General features: G+C 43.1%; 1 protein-coding gene across 1 annotated transcript in view; it reads left to right on the top strand.

Annotated features, from left to right (window-relative positions):
• Positions 1-17,178, top strand: part of GABRA3 (gamma-aminobutyric acid type A receptor subunit alpha3) — a 181,026-nt gene extending 163,848 nt beyond the window's left edge. Inside the window, exons 8-9 of the mRNA XM_075538542.1 lie at positions 5,387-5,598; positions 15,124-17,178. Coding sequence (XP_075394657.1) covers positions 5,387-5,598; positions 15,124-15,459 — 548 coding nt within the window. The 3' untranslated portion in view covers positions 15,460-17,178. The remainder of the gene's footprint in view (positions 1-5,386; positions 5,599-15,123) is intronic.
• The last annotated feature ends 3,075 nt before the right edge of the window (positions 17,179-20,253 follow it).

Below are 20,253 nucleotides of genomic sequence, written 5' to 3'. Positions count from 1 at the left end.
AAGTTTGCCCTTTTAGCAGTCCATGGCACTTTCAGTGTTCTTCTCCAGTGCCACAACGGCAATGCCTCAGTCCATTTTCGGGCTTCCTTATTCAGTGTCCACTTTTCACATGCATATGAGACAATAATTTCACATTTTGACGTTTTTGTTTAATAAGGGTTTCTATGAGTCTGCAGCAAATTTATTTTCACTCAGGGGTGTGTGTGTGTGTGTGTGTGTGTGTGTGTGTGTGTGTGTGTGTATGTGTGTGTGTGTGTGTGTGTGTGTGTGTGTAAAGAAAGGATGGAGAGAGAATGGTGAGATGGAGAGAGGGAAAATAATTCAAAAGAAAGAACCCAACTCAAAAATTCTAGACTGGCAGATACAGATAAAAACGCATTGGTTTTGACATAGTTTAAAGGAGAACGTGTGACGTGGAAAGTGAGTCAGAATAAAATACTGACAGTGAGTCATCGAAGTCAAAAATATAAAATATATAAGAGAAAGGTTTAAAAGACATAAGATTAATTGGAAGATCTAATATACATGCAAATAGAATCCCAGAGAGACATGAGGTAATGGGAAAGGTTCAATATTTGAAGAGATAGTGGCTAAGAGCATTGTCTAAAACTGAGGAGGTTACATGAAGTCCTACAAGCCCAAGTAGGATGAAATACAAGACATATGAACAGACATCGTATATTAAAACTGCTGACAATAAAAGGAGAAAAATCTTCAAAGTAGTATGAAAATCACATTGTTCTGAAGTCATAACAATAAACTGATAGCAAACTTCAACAGCGATAATAAAGACCTTTTCAGACAAAAAATGCCAGGTACGCCCCCCCCTCCCCCAGAAAAGAACCCTCTCTTCATCAGACCCTCAGTAAAGGAAATGGTGCTCAAGCAGAAGACCATTTGAAGAGGTATAAGAAATAGAACGAAAACTCTTAAAGGTATGGGTAACACTGAATAAGTTTTCAATATCTAAGCTAATGGCTTTTTGGATAAAAATGTATTAAGAATAAAATACAAATCCATGATTCATATCATATAAATTGAGAAGGGGGATAAATTGAAATAAAGTGATTGAAGAACTTTAATTGTCAGGGAAAAGTGTTAAAGTACTAATTATCAGTAGATTTTTATGTAGAGAAGGCATGCTGATTGAAAATCCTAAGCATTGTTGCTGGGGATGTTAAAATAATATTGCCAATTGGGAAAACAATTTGACAGTCTCATATAAAGTTAAGGATATGTTTTCCATACAATCTTTTAATTCTATCTCTATATATTTATGAAGAAAAAAATGAAAGCCTATGCTCACACAAAACCTTGTATGGAAATCGTCACCACAACTTTACTCATAATACTGAACATTGGAAATGATCCAAATGTTCAATAATAGGTAAATGGATAAATAGATTATGAAATATCAATGCAATAGAATGCTACACTTCAAAGAAAAGAAATGAGTTGTTGAAAGAGGCAATAATATAAATGACCCTCAAAACTATGTGGAATGAAGGAATTCAGACAAAAGAATGAACACTTCATAGTATTCATATGGAAATCTAGGGTGAAAGAAAACCTGTAAGTGGGTACCTGGGTCTGGGGAGAGGGATGGAATGGGCACAAATGGACCCTTGGGGTTGATGGAAATATCTCTAGATGATACTATAGGTGATACTTACCAGGAAAGTTGGAGTAAGATATAACTAGATGGAAGAAATCTCGAAGGATCCCTGGTTTACCACAGGACTGTGGTGGCACTGTAATGGCATAGGGAGTGGAGAGTAAGGAAGATATGAACCCCCACTTTTAACCACTTGATCCTCCATTTGTCAACCACTTGATCCTAAGATACGAATGAAGAAACAACCACCCTTTGAGTCTGAAACAATGTATACAAGTCAGATTTTAGTTAAGACGAAAAGGTGGGGATAGTGTGCATTCAGAGACCAAAAACTCAAAGCTCACTGCCATCAAGATGAGTGTGACCCTATAGGACAGAGTAGAGTGGATCCTATGGGTTGCCAAGATTCTGGAAGTAGAAAGGACTTTTTTCCCTGTGGACCAGCTGGTGGTTTCAAACTGCCAACCTTACGGGTAGCAACCCCCTCCTCCACCAGGGCTCCTTGCATTCGGAGAAGAGATTGTGAATTGATGGTCGTAGAGTAAGAGTTAGCGAGTTGAAGAGTTTGGGAGAAAGGTGGTAGATAAAGTATGGGAGTTAAAGGTAGATTTGGTAATATAGTTTATAAAACAGGATTAAGCCTGACTGAAAATGAGTCCACACAAAACCTTGCCCTTGTGGTTATGTCTAGGGTCCAACAAGTATATGCAGCATGATTAATTCTGAACATTTCTCTGTTAGAATCTTTTCAATTCTTGAGCTTTAGTTATATAGCAAACCTATAGGTAAGGTGGAAGCAAGATGGAAAAAGAGACTTTGGAGACTGAAGCACATGAGACCACGTAAAGCTAATAGAGGCAGTGCCTTATCTGATAGCTCTTTCTCCACAACTGCTTTAGGCCACCCCTCCCTCTTTTAAGGGCTTCTCTTGGGACTTCATTCCATACCTTACTGGATTCTGGCAGGAGAATGACATTTCTCATTCTCTTCAGCTTGCTTCTGAAAACCTTGTCTTCCCCAAGTCTGGAAGTTTTGTCTACCTTCATCAAAATGCTGGAAGATAGAGACAGTAAGGACTGCTCATCCATAAATGGGGAGAATGAAAGCACTGAGAGATGAGAGGGGGTGTCCAAAACAGAGCGAGTAAGTGGCAGAATGCCCGACATCTCACTTCTAGCTTAATGCGCTAAACTAGATTATTGCCAATGATCACAAAGTCATCTTCATCATATTATTAATAACAATGTGGTTACAATAATACCAATAATGAATTCTCTATGACAGTCTTGTTAATAATAACAACAGTGAAAATAATGGCAATGGTAATTTAAAAAACTATTTTAAAAAACATGTACATAGTTCTAGGTCTAACTGTTCACCTTTGTGGATATCCCCCGACCTATCTACATAAGATGAACAGGTTAAGCAATCCCAAGGAGACAGCAACAGGATTGATGGTTAGAGGGTGGGGAGATAGCGAAAGGGAGCAGTGAGCCAATTATGTCAGGGATGGGGGAATAGCAAAGGATCTAAAATCAACTGTAAGGAGGGTGAAGTGTCCCCGGGGGTGTTTGATCAACTGTAATGTGTCCCAGAGGAATTACTGAGAGGCAAAGGAGGGGTAAGCATGATTGTGGGGCAGGAAGAGAGAAAAAACGAAATAGAGGAAACAACAAGTAAGTATAAATACAGTTCTAAATCTAGATATGTATATATGTAAAGATATAAATATATAAAGATAGGTGTATTTCTATATTATGTTTATAGAAATAATCACACTAAGGGGGCTGATAGGCTTTGGGCCTCTATGTAAATCCTGCTTCAGTACTCAAACCGTTTGTTCTAATAATGTGACAATGTTGGGTACTCATATACCTGACATGATCGCTGAAAACAAAATGGATACACAAGCAAATGTGCTGAAGAAAGCACATGGTTCCTGGCTATTAAAAGGTATAGTATCTGGGGGTCTTAAAGACTTGATGCTAAATAAGTGGCCATCTAGCAAGGAAGCAAACAAAGCCCACATGGAAGAAACACACCAGCCTGTGTGATCATGAGGTGTCCACGGGAAACGGTATCAGAGGTTCAAAAACAAGCAATCAAAGTGACATGAAGGAACATAGGCAAGATGGAGACTCAAAGCTCGTCAGTAAGACAATTGAACAGTCCCTCACAGAAGGGCCACACAGAAGAGAAGATATATCCAGGGTGCAATGTTGCACTAATGAAACACAACTATCCTCTAGTTTTTTTTTTAATTCCCTGCTTCCACTATTACATCTCTAGTTTTACCTCACTAATGTTGCTAGACCTGCGTATGTACATTGGTAAATTCTAGATCTTTCAATGCATGAAATCCAAGATAGATTATCCCCTCAGAAACAGTAAGGGGAGTATGGATTTCTTATGGATACAGGAAGAGAGGGGGTATGGGAGGAAGGGGGCACAGATATCTATGATGGTTGTATAACCCCACTCGAAGGAAATGAACATCAGAGTTTAAGGAGAATGGATACATGGGTAGTGTAGGTTAAGGCAAAATAATAATAATATATAATATACTGAGGGTTCAGGGAGTGGTAGGGTGGGAGAGGGAGGGGATAAAGGGAAGCTGATATCAAGTTCAAGAAGAAAATAAAATGTGTTGAAAGTGATGAGGGCAGCAAATGTACAATTATGCTTGATCTAATGGAACTATGGATTATAATACGATCTGTAAAAGCTCCTAATAAAATGATAAAAAAAATAAAACCAACATCAAATTCACTGTCATCGAGTCAATTCTGACTCATAAGCAACCCTGTAGACAAAGTAGAACTGCCACTTTGGGTTTCTGAGACCACATTTTTATGGAAGTAAACGGCCTCATCGTTTTGCCTTGGAACGACAGGTGGGTTCAAACAGCTACTATTTATTGAGCAGTTGCTCTATACCAGGTAATGGAGTATGGACTTTTATAGACCTGTTCTCATTGGATGCTACAAGACATTTCTGAGTCTGTTATCCTCATATCCATTTTATGTAAAACACCTTTCTCAAGGTCACATTGCTAGTAACTGAGATTGTCCGGACCTCAGTCTAGTTCAATCTGACTGAAGCTGATACTGTTGATCACAGCACTGTGTCTCATATGTGTAATATAAATGGTGGAAATACTGGATGGAAATACAACAGTGAGATAAGCCCAAAGGAGGTCCAGAATGTGATGTGGCTACAGAACAAAGTTTCCGCATAATCTGAAGTATGTCCAGAATGAGGAAACTCAAAAGGCTACTGGACTCAGACCAAGCCTGGAGTCAGGGCTTCCATTTTGGGCTGTTCAGAAATGAACTCCAGGCTGGGGAGGAAGGAGGACGGAGAGATGTAACCAACCACCTGGAGATGAGCAGGTTCCTGATGAACCAGGGGAGCCTTTCCAGGGTGGGAGAGGAGGGAGCAGCCTTTGCTGTCTTGTGTACTTAGAATTAAAGTCTTGGATTTGTTAATGGGCTGGGAATTAGAGGACAATACTATTACTACTACTACTACTAAAACAATTTCTCTTGTGATTGAACCAGCCCCATCCTGCTCAATAGAAATAATTAAGCAGACACTAGAAGACACTTGTGAGAAGCCTGTTTTGGCGATCCCTGTGCTAATTGGGATGGAGTCATTCAGTTTTGATAGTCTTTCTAAAATTTTAGCAGAGTGTAGGAAATTGGCAATCTCAGTCTCATAAGCCTTCAGTGTCTTCCAGTAACAACTGATTCTCATCTTCTCTCTCCCCAGGTGTTACCACTGTACTCACCATGACCACCTTGAGTATCAGTGCCAGAAACTCCTTACCTAAAGTGGCATACGCGACGGCCATGGATTGGTTCATAGCCGTCTGTTATGCCTTTGTTTTTTCTGCGCTGATTGAATTTGCCACTGTCAACTATTTCACCAAGCGGAGTTGGGCTTGGGAAGGGAAGAAGGTGCCAGAGGCCCTGGAAACAAAGGTGAGATACAGCAAGAGCGGGGCTGAGAAGGATCCCCTGAGAGAATTGTATTGGGACCAGGAGTGGGCAGCCTGCAGCCTGCAGGAACTGGACAGGGCTATATGCTGTTCACTGGGGTCATAAATCCACTTCTCAACGGGAGTGCTTCTTGGCAATGTGGGCTATCTGCTGAGGACAAAGCAAAGAAAGCAGGCCTCGTGGAGGGTTGCTGTCTTGTGGATAGTGAAAACTCAGTTGGATAATGAAAGACTGAAGGGGAATCCACTGGTACTTACAAAGTCACTTGTAGAATGGACTCCATTTTCACCGAGGAGAACACTCTCTACAGCTGCTTCTGTCCTCACTTCTTGGTACATTCACAGCATAATCACCCCACAGTGAGATTCGTTCCTGCTGGGCCTTTATTCATTCTGTTTTCTCTACCTGAAATGCTCCTTTCTCTTTTCTGTGCCTCATTCTCCAAGATGCAGATGAAATAGTACTTTATTCATAAAGCCTTTCTAGAGTCCTCTATACAGATTCAGTTCTTGTTGCAAGGCAGGCTACATACCATTTTTAAAGTATTTATTTGCATTATAGTTACTTGTCTGCCTCCTCTCTAAACTATGGACTTCTTGCGGGCAGGGTCTGGTCTTCCTCATTGTACCGCATCTCTGAATAAATGGCAGAAGGGATTCCAAAACCACTGTAGTTCTCTCTGAAGAATTATGGGGAAGAGAAAAAGTTTTGAAGATTTTTCAAAACGTGGAAATATTAATTTCATAGAACATGTAATAGCAAAGGGTTAGAGCAGTACTTTCCTGAATCTGAGGGACATGCTATTTCCATTCTACACTCCTGTGTCTCGTCAGATTATCTATTCAGTGGAGCGGCAAACTTTTGAGACCTGTAAGAACTGAACATCTCTGTCAATCCTGCCTTAGAAAGATATTGGAGAATACTTCTGTAAGAGAAGGAACAACAAGTGAACTAAAATCAATGGAGAGAAGAATGTAGGATGCCTAGAGGGGCTTAAACAAGGATAATGTAACAGTGAGGAATTACTAAACCTGAATGAAAGCCAAATATGATGGTGGAACAAGAGGAAAGTAAAAGGAAATAGAGGAAAGAACCAGGAGGCAAAGGACATTTATAGAGGTCTAAATCCATACACATACATATGTAAATATATGTATATTTGATGATGCAGAAATAGATCTTTGTACTTATATGTTAAAAATTAAGGTAGCAGATGGACATTGGTCCTTGATTCAAGTACTCCCTCAACACAAGAACACTTTGTTCTAATAATCCGACATTCTGTGATGCTCATCACCTTCCCAACACGATCGCTGAAGACAAAATGTGGTAAAGAATGCTGATGGTGCCTGGCTATTAAAAGATATAGCGTCTGGGGTCTTAAAAGCTTGAAGATAAACAAGTGACCATTTAGTTCAGAAGTAACAAAACCCATATGAAAGAAGCACATCAGCTTGTGTGATCAGGAGGTGTCAATGTGATAAGGTATCAGGCATCTAAGACCCAGAACAAAATCAGGAGATGAGGAGTGGAGACCCAAAGTCCATTTGTAGACAATTGGACATTCCCTCACAGAAGGGTCACAAGGAAGAGATGAGCCAGTCAGGGTGCAGTATAGCATCGATGAAACACACAACTTTCCTCTAGTTCCTTAGTGCTTCCTTCCCCCCACTAACATGATCTCAGTTCTACCTTACAAATCAGATTAGACCAGAACATGCACACGGTTACAGATAAGAGCCCACAACAATAAATATAGAGATACCTGGAGGATAAAGGGAAGGTGGGGGAAGAAAGGGGGAATCGATCACAAGGATGGACATATAACCCCCTCCCTGGGAGACGAACAACAGAAAAGTGGGTTATGGGTGACAGAGGACGATGTAAGATATGAAAATAATGATCTATGATTTATCAAGGGTTCATGAGGGAGGGTGAGGGAGGGAGGGAGGGGGGAATACGAGGAGCTGATTGATACCAAGGGCTCAAGTAGAAAGACAATGGTTTTAAAATGATGATGGCAGCATATGTACAAGTGTGCTTAACACAATGGATGAAGGCATGGGTTGTGATAAGAGATGCAAGAGCCCCCAATAAAAGTATCTAATAAAAAATAAATAAAAAGAGAAGGAAGTAACACATAAAGGAGAAAGGCATGAGATCTATAAAAGGTAGTGTACAACCAAGGCAAGAAGTGAAGTCCTAAACTGCAAGTCTTACGAGGAACAAGTTCAATTTGGAGCAGGAGGCTAGACATATTGATGACAGAACAAAAAATACTGCTGCAATTGTATGGGAGGATGGGGACAAGGTGACATAAGTGAGGTAAATCATCGTTTATACCCTTCAGTGAATGATCCCTCTGCTTCCTTTCTTTGTATCGTGAAAAGACAATTGGCAATGTGCAAACCTGATAGGAGTATAAGCATAGTGTAATACGAACCAAATGAAAAAAGAAATCTCTACATTTTTAAAGGAGATACTTATTCTTAGAAGTGCCTTTAAAATATTCATAATTGTTTACCTATTTTCTGGAAATAGTGTTCCTCCAACTATCTTACTTTCACATAAGAAAACCCTAACATCGTGCTCCAGAATAATATTTTATCATATTTTACAATGGATACAATGCTCAACTCCCATCCATATTTTAGACAAGTTTTTTTCTTATTAGGGTTGAATTTGTTTCTAAGGGGCATTCCAGCTACAATTTGAGTCACCCCCTCGTATTTTTCCTGTGAGCTAAGAACATTCAGTATGGGGTTCAGCTTTATTCATAAACTAGCGGTCCTCCCACCCTGTTCTACAGTAGGCATTAATGCCCTGACGCCATACTATATAACTGGTAAATTGATTGAAACAAAACCAAACAACAATCCTGCCTTGAATGTGTGTGGGATGCAGAGTTCGACACATGACCTCAGCACTCAGAAATGACAACTGATTTAGAGAAATTAAGGGTGTCCCTAGACGCACTGCACACCACACCAAGTGTGGAGTGGCATAGGGAAGAGAAAGCGAAAGAAATCCCCCTCAAGAAAAGAAATCCTCCTCCATTAAAAAATGTATTTACCATCTGGCTGTTTCTCGAGGAAATGATTTCTTCAGCTGACCTTGTAAAGGGATGGCCCTCCTTCAATGCCTTCTACCTACTTTCAACTTTCTCCTATACCGTGTGTCAGCTGCTTTTTATGGACGCTCATCTCGTTCTCTATTTGCCTTCATCTTCCCAACATGACATTGTTTACAAACACTCCAAATTCCCATCATCCTCCTGCTCTTGGACGATCCAATGGATTCTATAAATTAGAATTAAATTATGGTCAGCTCTTTCGAATGAGGTCTGGATTGTCCCAACTGACTGGCACTAGTATAGCTTCTGATACTGCACAAGAATGTTGGAAATGACCCAATCTGATTCCCTGTATGCTTGATCTAGGCTTTCTTTAGTAGCCCCGAGACTAAGCCAGCCAATAGCAGTAATCCATTTGGACTCTCGCCTACTATAAAAGGAGCCTACTCATAAATTGTATTGCAGACATATGTTCTTCATATGCCCTCCTTGGTCACCACTTACCTTGTTGCTTCCTCAATGGTTCTTTACTCATTTCTTATCTTTTATAGTCTTCATTGAATGATGCCTCCGCTTTCCATCTTAACTGACACCCAATTAACAACAGAGACATTTTTCCACTGAGTCCTGGTCAAAGCTGTTTAACTTCTGACTTTGATTTTTCAAGAAGTGAAGTTCACATCCCCTTCTCCCAAATACTGATATGAGATTATGACACTTTTATATTCACAAAGTCTCCTTTGAAGCTCCAACTTTTGACTTGGCTTCTCATACATTGGGATTTCTGTTTTTTTCTTTTTCTACTTTGTTATTTTCCTTTGCATTGCCATCGTCTTCTTGATTTTTAAATGTTGAAGTCCCTCAGGACTCTGTATTCAGACCTCTTTCTTCTGCCCAGAAGTCAAAGTGATTATTTTAAAATATAAGTTAGAAACATTTTTTCTCAAAATACCTTTAACGGCCTCCCACCACACTTAGGTCAAAATCCATCGTCATTATCATGGCCTTCAAAGCATAATGCAACCTGGTCGCCAGATACATGCTGTTACCTGTACCATCCTCTTTCTGTTTTGTTTTTGGACTATTTTTCTCCCTTTTTTTTCATTCACTTCACTCAGGTCACAGTGGCCTTTCTGAGAAGTCTTGAACGAGTCATTCTCATTCCAAACTGAGATGGTTTGTCCGTGCTCCTTTTTCTCTGGGGGAATTTTGTTGTTAGAATGTTTTTGTGCTTCTTGGCTCATATTATTCAGGTCTCTCTGTTCACCTTCTCAAAAGGCTTTCTCTTACCACTCTTCTTTAAAATAGCCATCACCATCATTCCCCACTTGGCCCAGCTTTATGGGCTCTGCCATACTCACCACCTCCTGGCATCACATAGCAGTATGCCTTCATAGGCTTCCATTTTGAACATAGGTGCCCTCCCCTGAAATATAAGTTCCTTGAGGAAGGGACCATGCTCTCCTGTTCACTGCTGTCTCCCTATCACCTAGCACAGTATCTGCCACATAGTGGACACTCATTAAATATTTGATAAATGAAGGAACAACCTCTATAGTTTCTCTGAACCTATGATTACCTCTGATTTCTATATGCTCTATCTAGCTTGACTACATACGTCTCTTTCATCTGCCTCCTCTCTAACAAAGTCACACAACCATGGATATGCTGTGGACCTTTATGAGCTCATCATTTTAAATTCTGTGAGTTCTTCAGCCTGTGCCTGAAGCCTTTCTCTGTGTCCCAGATCCATTCTGCTATCTCTTTCCCACAACATGTACCTGCCATATATACTTGTGTATAAGCCGAGTTTTCCAGCTCATTTTTCATGCGGTTTTTGTGGTAAAATTAGGTACCTCGGCGGATATTAAGGTCAGCTTATACTCGAGTATTTACGGTACTTTGAATCTCAACTTGTCCATTCACCTCACTCATGAGAAAGATAAGCCAGTCCCGGAGATGTGCCTCACATCCACTGTGTCACCCTCCTCCCCAGTTCTTCCTCCACATCTGTGCTCTGGTCCTGGAGTCACTCCCTGCGTGTCCTCTGGATACTTCTTGTCCTCACAAGAAACTGGTGCAAGTGATTCCTTTCCTTTCAGCCACATGTTCTCGCCTTTCTGTGGGCTGACTTGACCTATCCAAATCAAGCTTGCCTGTTGCCTCTCTGAATTGCCCTTACTTTTGACTCTTTGAGTGATTCTTGCATTTTCTCCCCCTTATATTTTAGTTCTCTTATTTTTATTAAACTTCCTGGGGGGCAGGGTCTCAGATTGAACTTTGAATTGACAAAGCAGACTCTCCGTTGCTCTGCCCCACCTCTGAACAGTAAGGTTCAGAGAGAGCTGCATGGGCGCGTGGGTTTGACCCAGAAGTGCCGGGACATGTCTTCATGGGCCTCCCATGTATCTCCTGGGACTCGAGTCCATATGGTGATGCCCTGCTAGACACAGAGTTGATAAGAGTGCTACCTGAGGACGACATTCTGGAGTTGGGGTTGCATTGGTCAATGAAAGTGTTCACGGCCAGCTCCCCAATGCCACCAGCGGCAGTTCCCCAGGAGGAAAAGTATCCTTGTAACAGTATCAAATGGCCTGGGGAATTTAGAGGAGTCCAGGTCAGCTTTCTGATGCGAGAATGCCCTAAGACTGACCTACAGAGATCCTAAACCAAATAAGCCAATGCTGACTCATAATGGCGGAGCTGCTAGTGGTTTCAAACTGACAACCATTCAGATTGTAGCCTAATGTATAACCACTACCCCACCAACGCTCCTACCTCAAGGCTTAGTTCACCGTGGTTTGCAACCTGTGGGTTTCGACCCCTTTCACAGGGGTCACCTGATTCCTAACAGTAGCAAAATGACAGTGATGAAGTCGCAACAAAATAATTTTATGGTTGGGGGTCACCACCACATAAGGAACTGTATGAAAGGGTCGCAGCACTAGGAGGAAAAAATCCTTGAAATCACACTAAGAATCTGCAATGTGGGTGAAAGAGGGTGCCGGGCTGGGGGCATGGCATTTTTCTCATTCAGTAAACCTCCATCCAGATAGTTGTGAAGGGAGCTAGGAATCAAGTGACAACTTGATCAAAGCTATATCGATCTAGTCGCCATCAAATTCCAGAGTAAGGAGAAGGATCAGAAAAGTAGACATAGAACTGGGGGAAGCCAACCCATTCTTCTCTGTCGCTTGTCCCTCTCTTCTCAACACTACAACACTCACCTGGGGTTTCTTCCTTGACAATTTCAGTCATAAGTGTAATGGTTGGTGAAAATGTGCCACGTGGGCAAGGGTGACAGAAATGCAAAGGGAATTTTATTTTATTCTTAAAAAAATAAAAAGTCGATAACTAAAGCAACCCCTGTATCGCATCGCTCCACCTGAGGACCATATAGTGCCTACAGAGCTAAAGAAAGTTTTCTGTTCCCAATGACTGGCAGATGCGGTCATAACCAGCTTAAGAGATGACTCAATGAATGAGCTTTTAGCAAAGTCAGGGTGGTGGGTTTTCTCCTTTCTTTTTTTCCTTTTGTCTTCCCATAAGGGGGAAGAGCATCCTAAGCAAATTAATAAGTAAGCAGGCAAACAAGTGTTCTTTCATTTAATAGCAAAGGCATTTAGCAGCAGGACTCTATTCACACGATGCATTTGCTAATTATAAATGAGTCCCATGTAGTAGTTAAAGCATTTACAGGGTTCTTAGAGTTCTGTCCTCTTTCCACTCATAGCAATGTGACTGCAATTGTCAAAGAGAAGGAACAAGATTGTTTTTAAAATGTCCCATTAGTCAGACTGTTCCTTTACTTAAGCCACCCCTCCCCCCCCATCCAGTCCTCTCACCCTTCCCCCTCTGCTGAGAACAGTGGCTCCAGCCCAGGCAGACCAGAGGGTCAGAGCCTTTCAGATGGAGCCTCTGCTTGTGGCTCTTTGCCTTGGACTCTGTGATCCAGCCACAGCAAATTCCTCCTCAGCCCCCAAACAGTACCCACCGCCTGGCCACTGGCTTGGTCTGCTGTCTCATCTCATGAGCTTTGTGTTCCAACTCAGAAGGCCCACGGCCTTCTCTGAGCTGTCTTGTCCACCACTTGCAAGTACTTTGTCCTTCCCTCTTTGGAACTGCCATCGCACTTGGAGGGTATTTGTCAGCCTTCTGATCCCATTTTATGGAAATGATCTGCCCGCATGGCTGTCTTCCTCACTAGTCTGTGGACTGCTGGCAGACATGGTGAAGCTGACTCATCTACCAACTTTTCCACTGATCCCTACATGCCTAGTGTCATTGACCTTAACTTAGAGGAGGCTGGATATGGGCACAGAAGCTTGTAGCTCATCCTAGGAGACCAGCTTGGCATAGATGTAACTTGAGGCAGTTGCTGTCCTTGACATTCATACACGAGAATGTGGTGGCTAACCGGCTTTAGATTTAACTGGCTGATGCGATTTGCACCAGGTGCTCACTGGCTGTCTACTTTGCTAATTAGCACTCACTAAATGAACATTCCCAGATCTCCTCCCACTAAGAGGCGGGGAGGGGACTGGCATCTGCCACCATAGTTTCTCTAAGAGGACTACTGTGTAGTAAATCTGTGGCCCATTGCCAAGGTGCTGAAGCCACCAGTAAACATTCAGGGGCAAAAGTTCATATCTGGAAAAGGGTGGTGAATGACAGAAAAAGGGAGGAAAGATAAGAATCACAGGAACCGGAAGTGAAAACAAAAGAAATAAGAGATAGGAGGTAGATGTTAGTGAGAGAAGGTTGGAATAAAGAATCCCAGGGAAGAGAAAGTCAGTTGCTGAGGACCAAGGGGGCCAAGCACAGGGTAACAAGGTAACATCCAGAAATGTGGGTGAGATGATGTGTTGCCTAGTTCCGCACCCTTGTCACCATCATGGGTGCGCTCTAGGTCCTTACAGTCTCTGTGTCCTTGTTGTGCCTACCAGCCAAAGCCCACTGCCGTCGAGTGGAGTCAATTCAGACTCAGGGCCATCCTAGACAGGGTTTCTGAAACAAGAACCCCATACGGAGCTGGCAGCCACCTCTTTCTCCTGGGGAGCAACTGGTGGATTGAAACCCCAGTCCAAAAGCTTCCCCACAGCACCACTTGGGCTCTTTGCCTTCCAACCTAGAGGACACATTCCGCCCCCCCCCATCCCCACCCTGCTGTCCCATAACAAGTTTTCCTGTGGCTCATTTTCTGAAGTACATTGCCAGACTTTCTTCCTGATCTGCTTTAGTCTGGAAGCTCCACTCACTGAAATCTCTCCAACATGGGTGACTTCTGGCATTTGAAACTCCTGTGTCTCTAGGCTGATCCAAGCTGGCTTTGGCTTCCTTTTCCTCTTCTGTATGAAGGGAAGCCCAGCGAAGGTTTCATTGTTTTCATGACAAGTGCATATGTGTGAAGCCAATGGGGACATAGGGAGCTGTGTTTGTCTCCCATTGGGTGCTTTGTTTTTTAAACGCTAGAGACAGATCCAAAGAACACTGCTCTAAGGAGCCCCCAGCCGCCACCATTTACTATGTCAGAGGGGCCCACTTAGGGAGCTCCTGTGTAGGCTGTGGCTTTGGCCTGTAACTTTGCAAGGGCGGAACCCCCCAGCATGCTGAACACCTTTAGAGTGCATGGAGGGGCGAATGCTCTGAAAATGATGCATGTCAACATGCCATCATTTTTATTGTGTCTTTGTGGCAAAATGACTTTGTAGACTCACCGAGCTCTCTCCCTCACAGGACGGTTGCGGTCTTGCGCAGTTGTTTCTCCGATAACCACAGAATGGCTCGTGTCTGTAGAAGGCAGCACGGGGCAGCCCTGGGGAAAGGTTAGGAGCCCAGGTTGTCGCTCGTTTGGGCTCTGCCACTCAGTGTCAAGCTGAATTTTCTCATCTGTCAAGTGGGAGTGATCTCACCCACCTATTTTAGAGAAAGTTGCTGTGAGAATCAAACCATGGGATACAAGAGGGCTTCAGAAAAAAAATTCCCAGGAAAAAAATCTATTGTGGTTTCATTATCTTTTCCCATGAATTCTTTGCAGCCTTCTTGTATCTAAGACCTGGTATATGACCAGTACCTCATAGTTGACAAATGACGTCCACAGCCATTCTTTCATTTGATCCTCTCACCAATGCTGCCAATTAGCTTGATCCTCATTTTACAGATGAAGAAACGGAAGCTCAAAGAGGTGAAGTGATTTGCCCAAAGCCACATAGCTAGAAAGTGGTAATGCCAAGGTGATGCAAATTTTCTCGTTTCCAATTCACCACCAATGATCACTGGACACAAACCTGGCTCTTCAGTGCTATTGGCTTTGTGGCACCTGCTTCTGAACTTCCCTCCTTACTTCTCTTGCCTGAAAACTCTGATGGTACTCTATGCAACGTATTAACCCACTTTTGTTTTGTTCCTTCTCCCCTACTTTTTCTGATCCCTAGAAGAAAACACCAGCTGCCCCAACCAAGAAAAGCAGCACCACCTTCAACATCGTTGGGACCACCTATCCCATCAATCTGGCCAAGGATACTGAGCTCTCCACCATCTCCAAGGCTGCTACTCCCAGTGCCTCCTCAACCCCACCAATCATTGCTTCACCCAAGGCCACCTATGTGCCAGAACCCCCCACTGAGACCAAGACCTACAACAGTGTCAGCAAGGTTGACAAAATATCTCGCATTATCTTCCCTGTGCTCTTTGCCATATTCAACCTGGTCTATTGGGCTACGTATGTTAACCGAGAGTCAGCTATCAAGGGCATGATCCGCAAACATTAGATAGAAGTGAGGGTCCAGCAACCAGAGCACTGTATACCCTGTGAAGCATTCAGGCACCCAAGCACCGAGGCCCCCTTCCATGTGTTTCAGGATTCTTTTTTAACCATCCACCAAGCAGTGACTCTAAAATATATTTATGGATCTCAATGAAAACACAATAACAGAGAAAAGTAATTGTCCCTAAAACATTGCTGAGTGCACCCCCATCAGAGCCAAACACTGCCATTTGTCCAGTTGCTCATTGAGTCTGCCATTGTCCCCCAGCTGAGGGTACCACTGCAAGAATAACAGGATAATCCACTTCCTGGATTGATAGCCTTGGCTGCTCAAGAGGTCCAGACTGAGAATTATTGACTGGTCTGAACCAGATGATATTGACTCCCTAAGGAGCCAGGCTGGGCTCATACATGGAATTCTGCCTGCCACTTCCCCACCCTAAAGCAGGGTCCACTAGTCATAAGTACTGATGGTAAAAGCAGGAGCCAGTGTTAACCTATGAGTATGCCCCTCCCCCCCTTCCCAGCCTCTTTCATGGTTTGGTGATTACTGGGGAAAATGGAGGCCTATCACAGATGGCCCACCCAGAGAGCTAACTGGACAAACCTACCAACAAGATGACTGGGACTCTGCCATGACCAGCCCGTCAGGGTAGAGCCCTCCTTGGCATAACACTCCACTCGGAAAGGCCTCGGGGCTCCATCTCTGCCTCCCTTAGCCAAGGAGGCACTGCCTAATTTGGACTCATTGATACTTGCAACTCTCCAGGAAAAAGAACCCAGTTGTTTGTGTTTTTTTATTGAGACAACCAAATCAGGATAAAGAAAAATCCAGATCAAATACCTACACAATACTTTTAAAAGATGGACAAAATAAGGACATCACCTCCATACCAGGGCAACTAGTCAAACACTATAAGAGACAGATGTTTTTGACTAGGGTGGTAGTTGGGCTTTAGTGCCTGACTCAAAACAGAGGGCCACTGGTAGGCCACAGTCAAATTCTTCCTTCTGTAGCTGCCACAGCCCCAAACACTGGCCCAGGCCCCCTGTGTCAGACACCTCGGTCTTCTGCTGATGCTGATTCTGAAAGAGATGCATTGGAAATCTGTACCAATCTCTCTAGTGAGTTTTTGAGTCAACTAAATCACTAACTTTGCTACAAGTTTTTTTAAATGTAGTAGCCAGTTTATCTCATGCATTCTTAATCTCAATATGAATAAAAGGCATGAGTACAATTGAGAAGTGTTTGTGAAGCAGATAATCCAATTTCTGAAGTTTGAATGAAACAGAACTGAGACTTCTGGTCCACCTTGAGCTGAGAACCATCGCAATCTCAGTGGGCCTGCTGGGTCTGGAGTGCAGTTAGGTTGGACACCCAAAGAGTATTAGGGAGTCATACTTTGTTACCCCAGGAGACCACTTCTAATAGTCATGGCTCAAATGTTTAAGATGGCAGCCAGCCACTTGGGATCTGATTACCTATACTAGTTGCAAGTGGCCCAGAACCGCAATGTAAAGCTCAGATGCCACCACAAGCGGATATACCCTCTTCACTTCCTGAACCAAGCTTCTAAGGGGTCTATCACTAGCTGCTGTGATCCATCCTTACCCCATCTCCTGCTTCCTTGTCATTTCTGAGATAATGCATGCCAATCCCATTCTTACTAAGACTGTGTCTGTAGGTAAATAAGTGAATAGAAGAATATAGTCTCGTGGATATGTGGGGATGGGGGGGTGGGGGGTGGGGCTGTTCATGAATGTCTTAAGAAATATAGAATGGAAGCCTGACCTTTGCCTCTCTGTAGAAATTGTGTTTTCAAAAGCTTTGGTGCAATGTTAAGCGGCTGTTTATTAAACTCTTTCTGAATTGTACTGGAGAATGTTTTCATTATTGCACTTAACCTATCAAACTCACAGGCAATACTATATCTTTGGCTTTCACCCCATCTGTGATTCCATTTGACTTTCCACATCTTAGCACTGTAAGAATAGGCTTGAAATAGGGGATCTCCAGAGCAAGAAACCCATTACCATGATGCTGAATGGATCCCAAGGGAAAACATAGCTTTCATTGACTCAGGAGTTTCATCACCTAATATGATAGAGAAGGAAATAGCTACCTTTCTTCCTCTGTTAAATTCTCTCACTCTCCCAAAATACAGAAAGGTATTTTCCTTGCACTTCTAAAGGCGTTGTCTTTCCCATCAATTGCTACTTCTCTTATGTGATAGCTTCTTTTGGAGATAACTGGCAGAGTGAAAGTGTGTGTCAGGTTAGTTAAGCCATGTGTTAGGGAATGAATGGATGATAACCTTGTATTTCTTGCAGATTAAGCTTGGCAATAGTCTCATGAGATATGTTCCTGAGGAATGGGGAGAATCTCCTTGGGAAAGTATTTCACCTCCTATGAATGGTTTGCTTTTCTGTAGTAGAAGCAGGGACTTGGACAATCTGACCCTAGAATCCTGTTTCATCCCTATGATCAGCTGCTGGATGCCCAGAGCTGCAGCCATCCCATAGTCCCTTACCAACTCAGCCATACCCCAGAGCAGCCACACCAGGGAAGGCAGCTCTCTGCTTTGTAAAATGGCCTGATCCCCACCCTAAAAAGGTTGTTTCCTTGTAAGCGTTCTGAAATTGCTTTGATTTGGTAAGCCATCCCCTTAGTCTAAGGGAAAAGCTCAAACTTGTCCCATCAGTAGGCTGCGCTCAGTCAATCTAGATTCCAGTGTTTTACAGTTTTGAGTACATGGGGGGAATACCCCTAAATATTACCAGAGGGTACAGACCTAGAGGTTGCTAGTTGAATATCTATTACATGTGAGTTGCTAAATAAATATTTCTTGAACAAATGAGTGTTAATGTATATCAGAGTTCCTTCAGAGTGGTGGTGTTAGGTGCATAGCCAAACTGCGATCCTTGGAGATAAATGGGAAGGAGAAATGCTGAATGTCGTTTTCTAAAGCAGTGCTAAGAGCATTCCAGTATTAATACGTGTACTCTGTTTTAAGTACTTTTAAATAGCTCTTTCCTAGTTGAACAACTGTTTATTCCTGTGGGCTTTTGAATCGGGGGAACTCATTTAATACCATATTAGTACCTAGTGATAAGAGTGCTGAGGGCAAGAGAGGATGGCTTCCTGGTGCATCAAACATCCAGCTCCAAACAGAGCCTGTTGTCCCATCCTGGATGGCCCTGCGTCAGGAGCCTTCGCAGTCTGCACTGGGGGCAGAGACCCTCCAGAACTCCTCAGAATCCTTGAAAGAGATCCAGCAGGAGATGGACGGAATGGATAGGAGAAAGGAAGAGAAAAGAAGAAATTAGTTGGGGAAGCTACCCAAAAGACCTTACCTTGGTGGGCAAAGGTCTTGTCACTAAAGACCAAAAGAGCTTCTGATTCCACCGATTCCCTTTAGTCAGCAGACATTAATCATGTGACCACTTGCTGAGGCGAGGCTGTCGGCAACTGCCCTTATTGACCTGAGAAAGCTTTTCCCCTGGGCCTTCGACCCCCCCAGCCTACTTCTCAGTCTCATCAAAGGGTACCCTGGATCTGTTTTGCCTTGCTGCAGCCTCAGCTCCCCAAACATGAGACTATGGGGAAAGCACTGAGACTGGACACCTGGATCTGAGCCAGGGTGTACTCCCATCACAAAAGTGAGGTTGGCAAGGTCCTCTCCTTACCTGAGACTGTCCCCATTAGTAAGTGGAGGCACCGATCCAAACCACCCGTAAAAGAGTAGCTGCCCTGCTGGTCATTCGGCCCTGAGAGTGATCTCACTCTGATTTTCCCACCAAATTACCCCAGGAACATAAACCCTATCTATTCTTTGGTTCCCAGTGACACAACTCAGATGGGTTGGCAACATCAAAATAATTTAATGAGGCATCAAACAAGGACAGCTAGGAGGTTGCCTTATAATTATCTATTACTGTGCTGTAACAAAAATATCTCAAACAGGTGCCTTTAGAGAACAGAAATTTCTGGTCTCACAGTTCCGGAAGCAAAAAATCTGAATTTAGGGCATGACTAGAGAAAGCTCCTTTTTATCCCTTTCTAGTTCAGAATCTAGTAACTGCAGTAATCCTTAGATTTCCTTGGCATTCCTTTGTATCCCTTTTACTCCTGTGGGCGTGTCTTTCTATGGTCGCTTTTTTGCTCTTTCCATGAGACACCACTGAGATGTGATTAGCTTTAGGACACACCCTGCCCCAGGACTTATGTTTTGAACTGAAAACCACTAGCCCCTCCTCAGGAGAAAGCCTAGGCTTTCGACTTCTATGTAAAGAGTGACCGACCATCTCAGAAACCACAGGGGGAAATTCTAGTCTGTCCTATAGGGTCAATACGAGTCACAATGGACTCAATCTCAGAGTTTGGATTCAGGTACTACTGTCTGGTATGAGCTCAATAAAATAACAGAAAACCCCTATTTCTAAACAGGTCCACATCCACAAATTCTGGAGTTAGGATTCTAATACATGTTTTGTGAGAATGCAATTCAATCTACAACTGAGGCTTGATTGGAGGGTGGGGAGTGAGTGGGCAGAGGATCAAACTGTTAAGTCTAGTGGTGTCCTTTCTAGTCCTACTCCCCTCATTTCTTGGGCCTGAGCTGCTTGTGGCAGAACCTTGGGTAATGAGGTGCAGGACTATTATCTACCCAGGTTAAATCCTACCATGGGAAAAGTTAAATCCTAAAATTGAGTGATAGTAAGGGGTACCAGTGCTAAGCAAGGGGCCCTCGGGGACACTGAGTGGGTCGAGTGCGGACAACAACTGCACTTCCTTTCA

Source organism: Tenrec ecaudatus, chromosome X (assembly GCF_050624435.1).
Source record: "Tenrec ecaudatus isolate mTenEca1 chromosome X, mTenEca1.hap1, whole genome shotgun sequence".
In the NCBI taxonomy this organism is placed as follows: Eukaryota; Metazoa; Chordata; class Mammalia; order Afrosoricida; family Tenrecidae; genus Tenrec; species Tenrec ecaudatus.
Note: the sequence above shows the minus strand (reverse complement) of the source record. Positions and strands in the feature narration are given on the sequence as shown.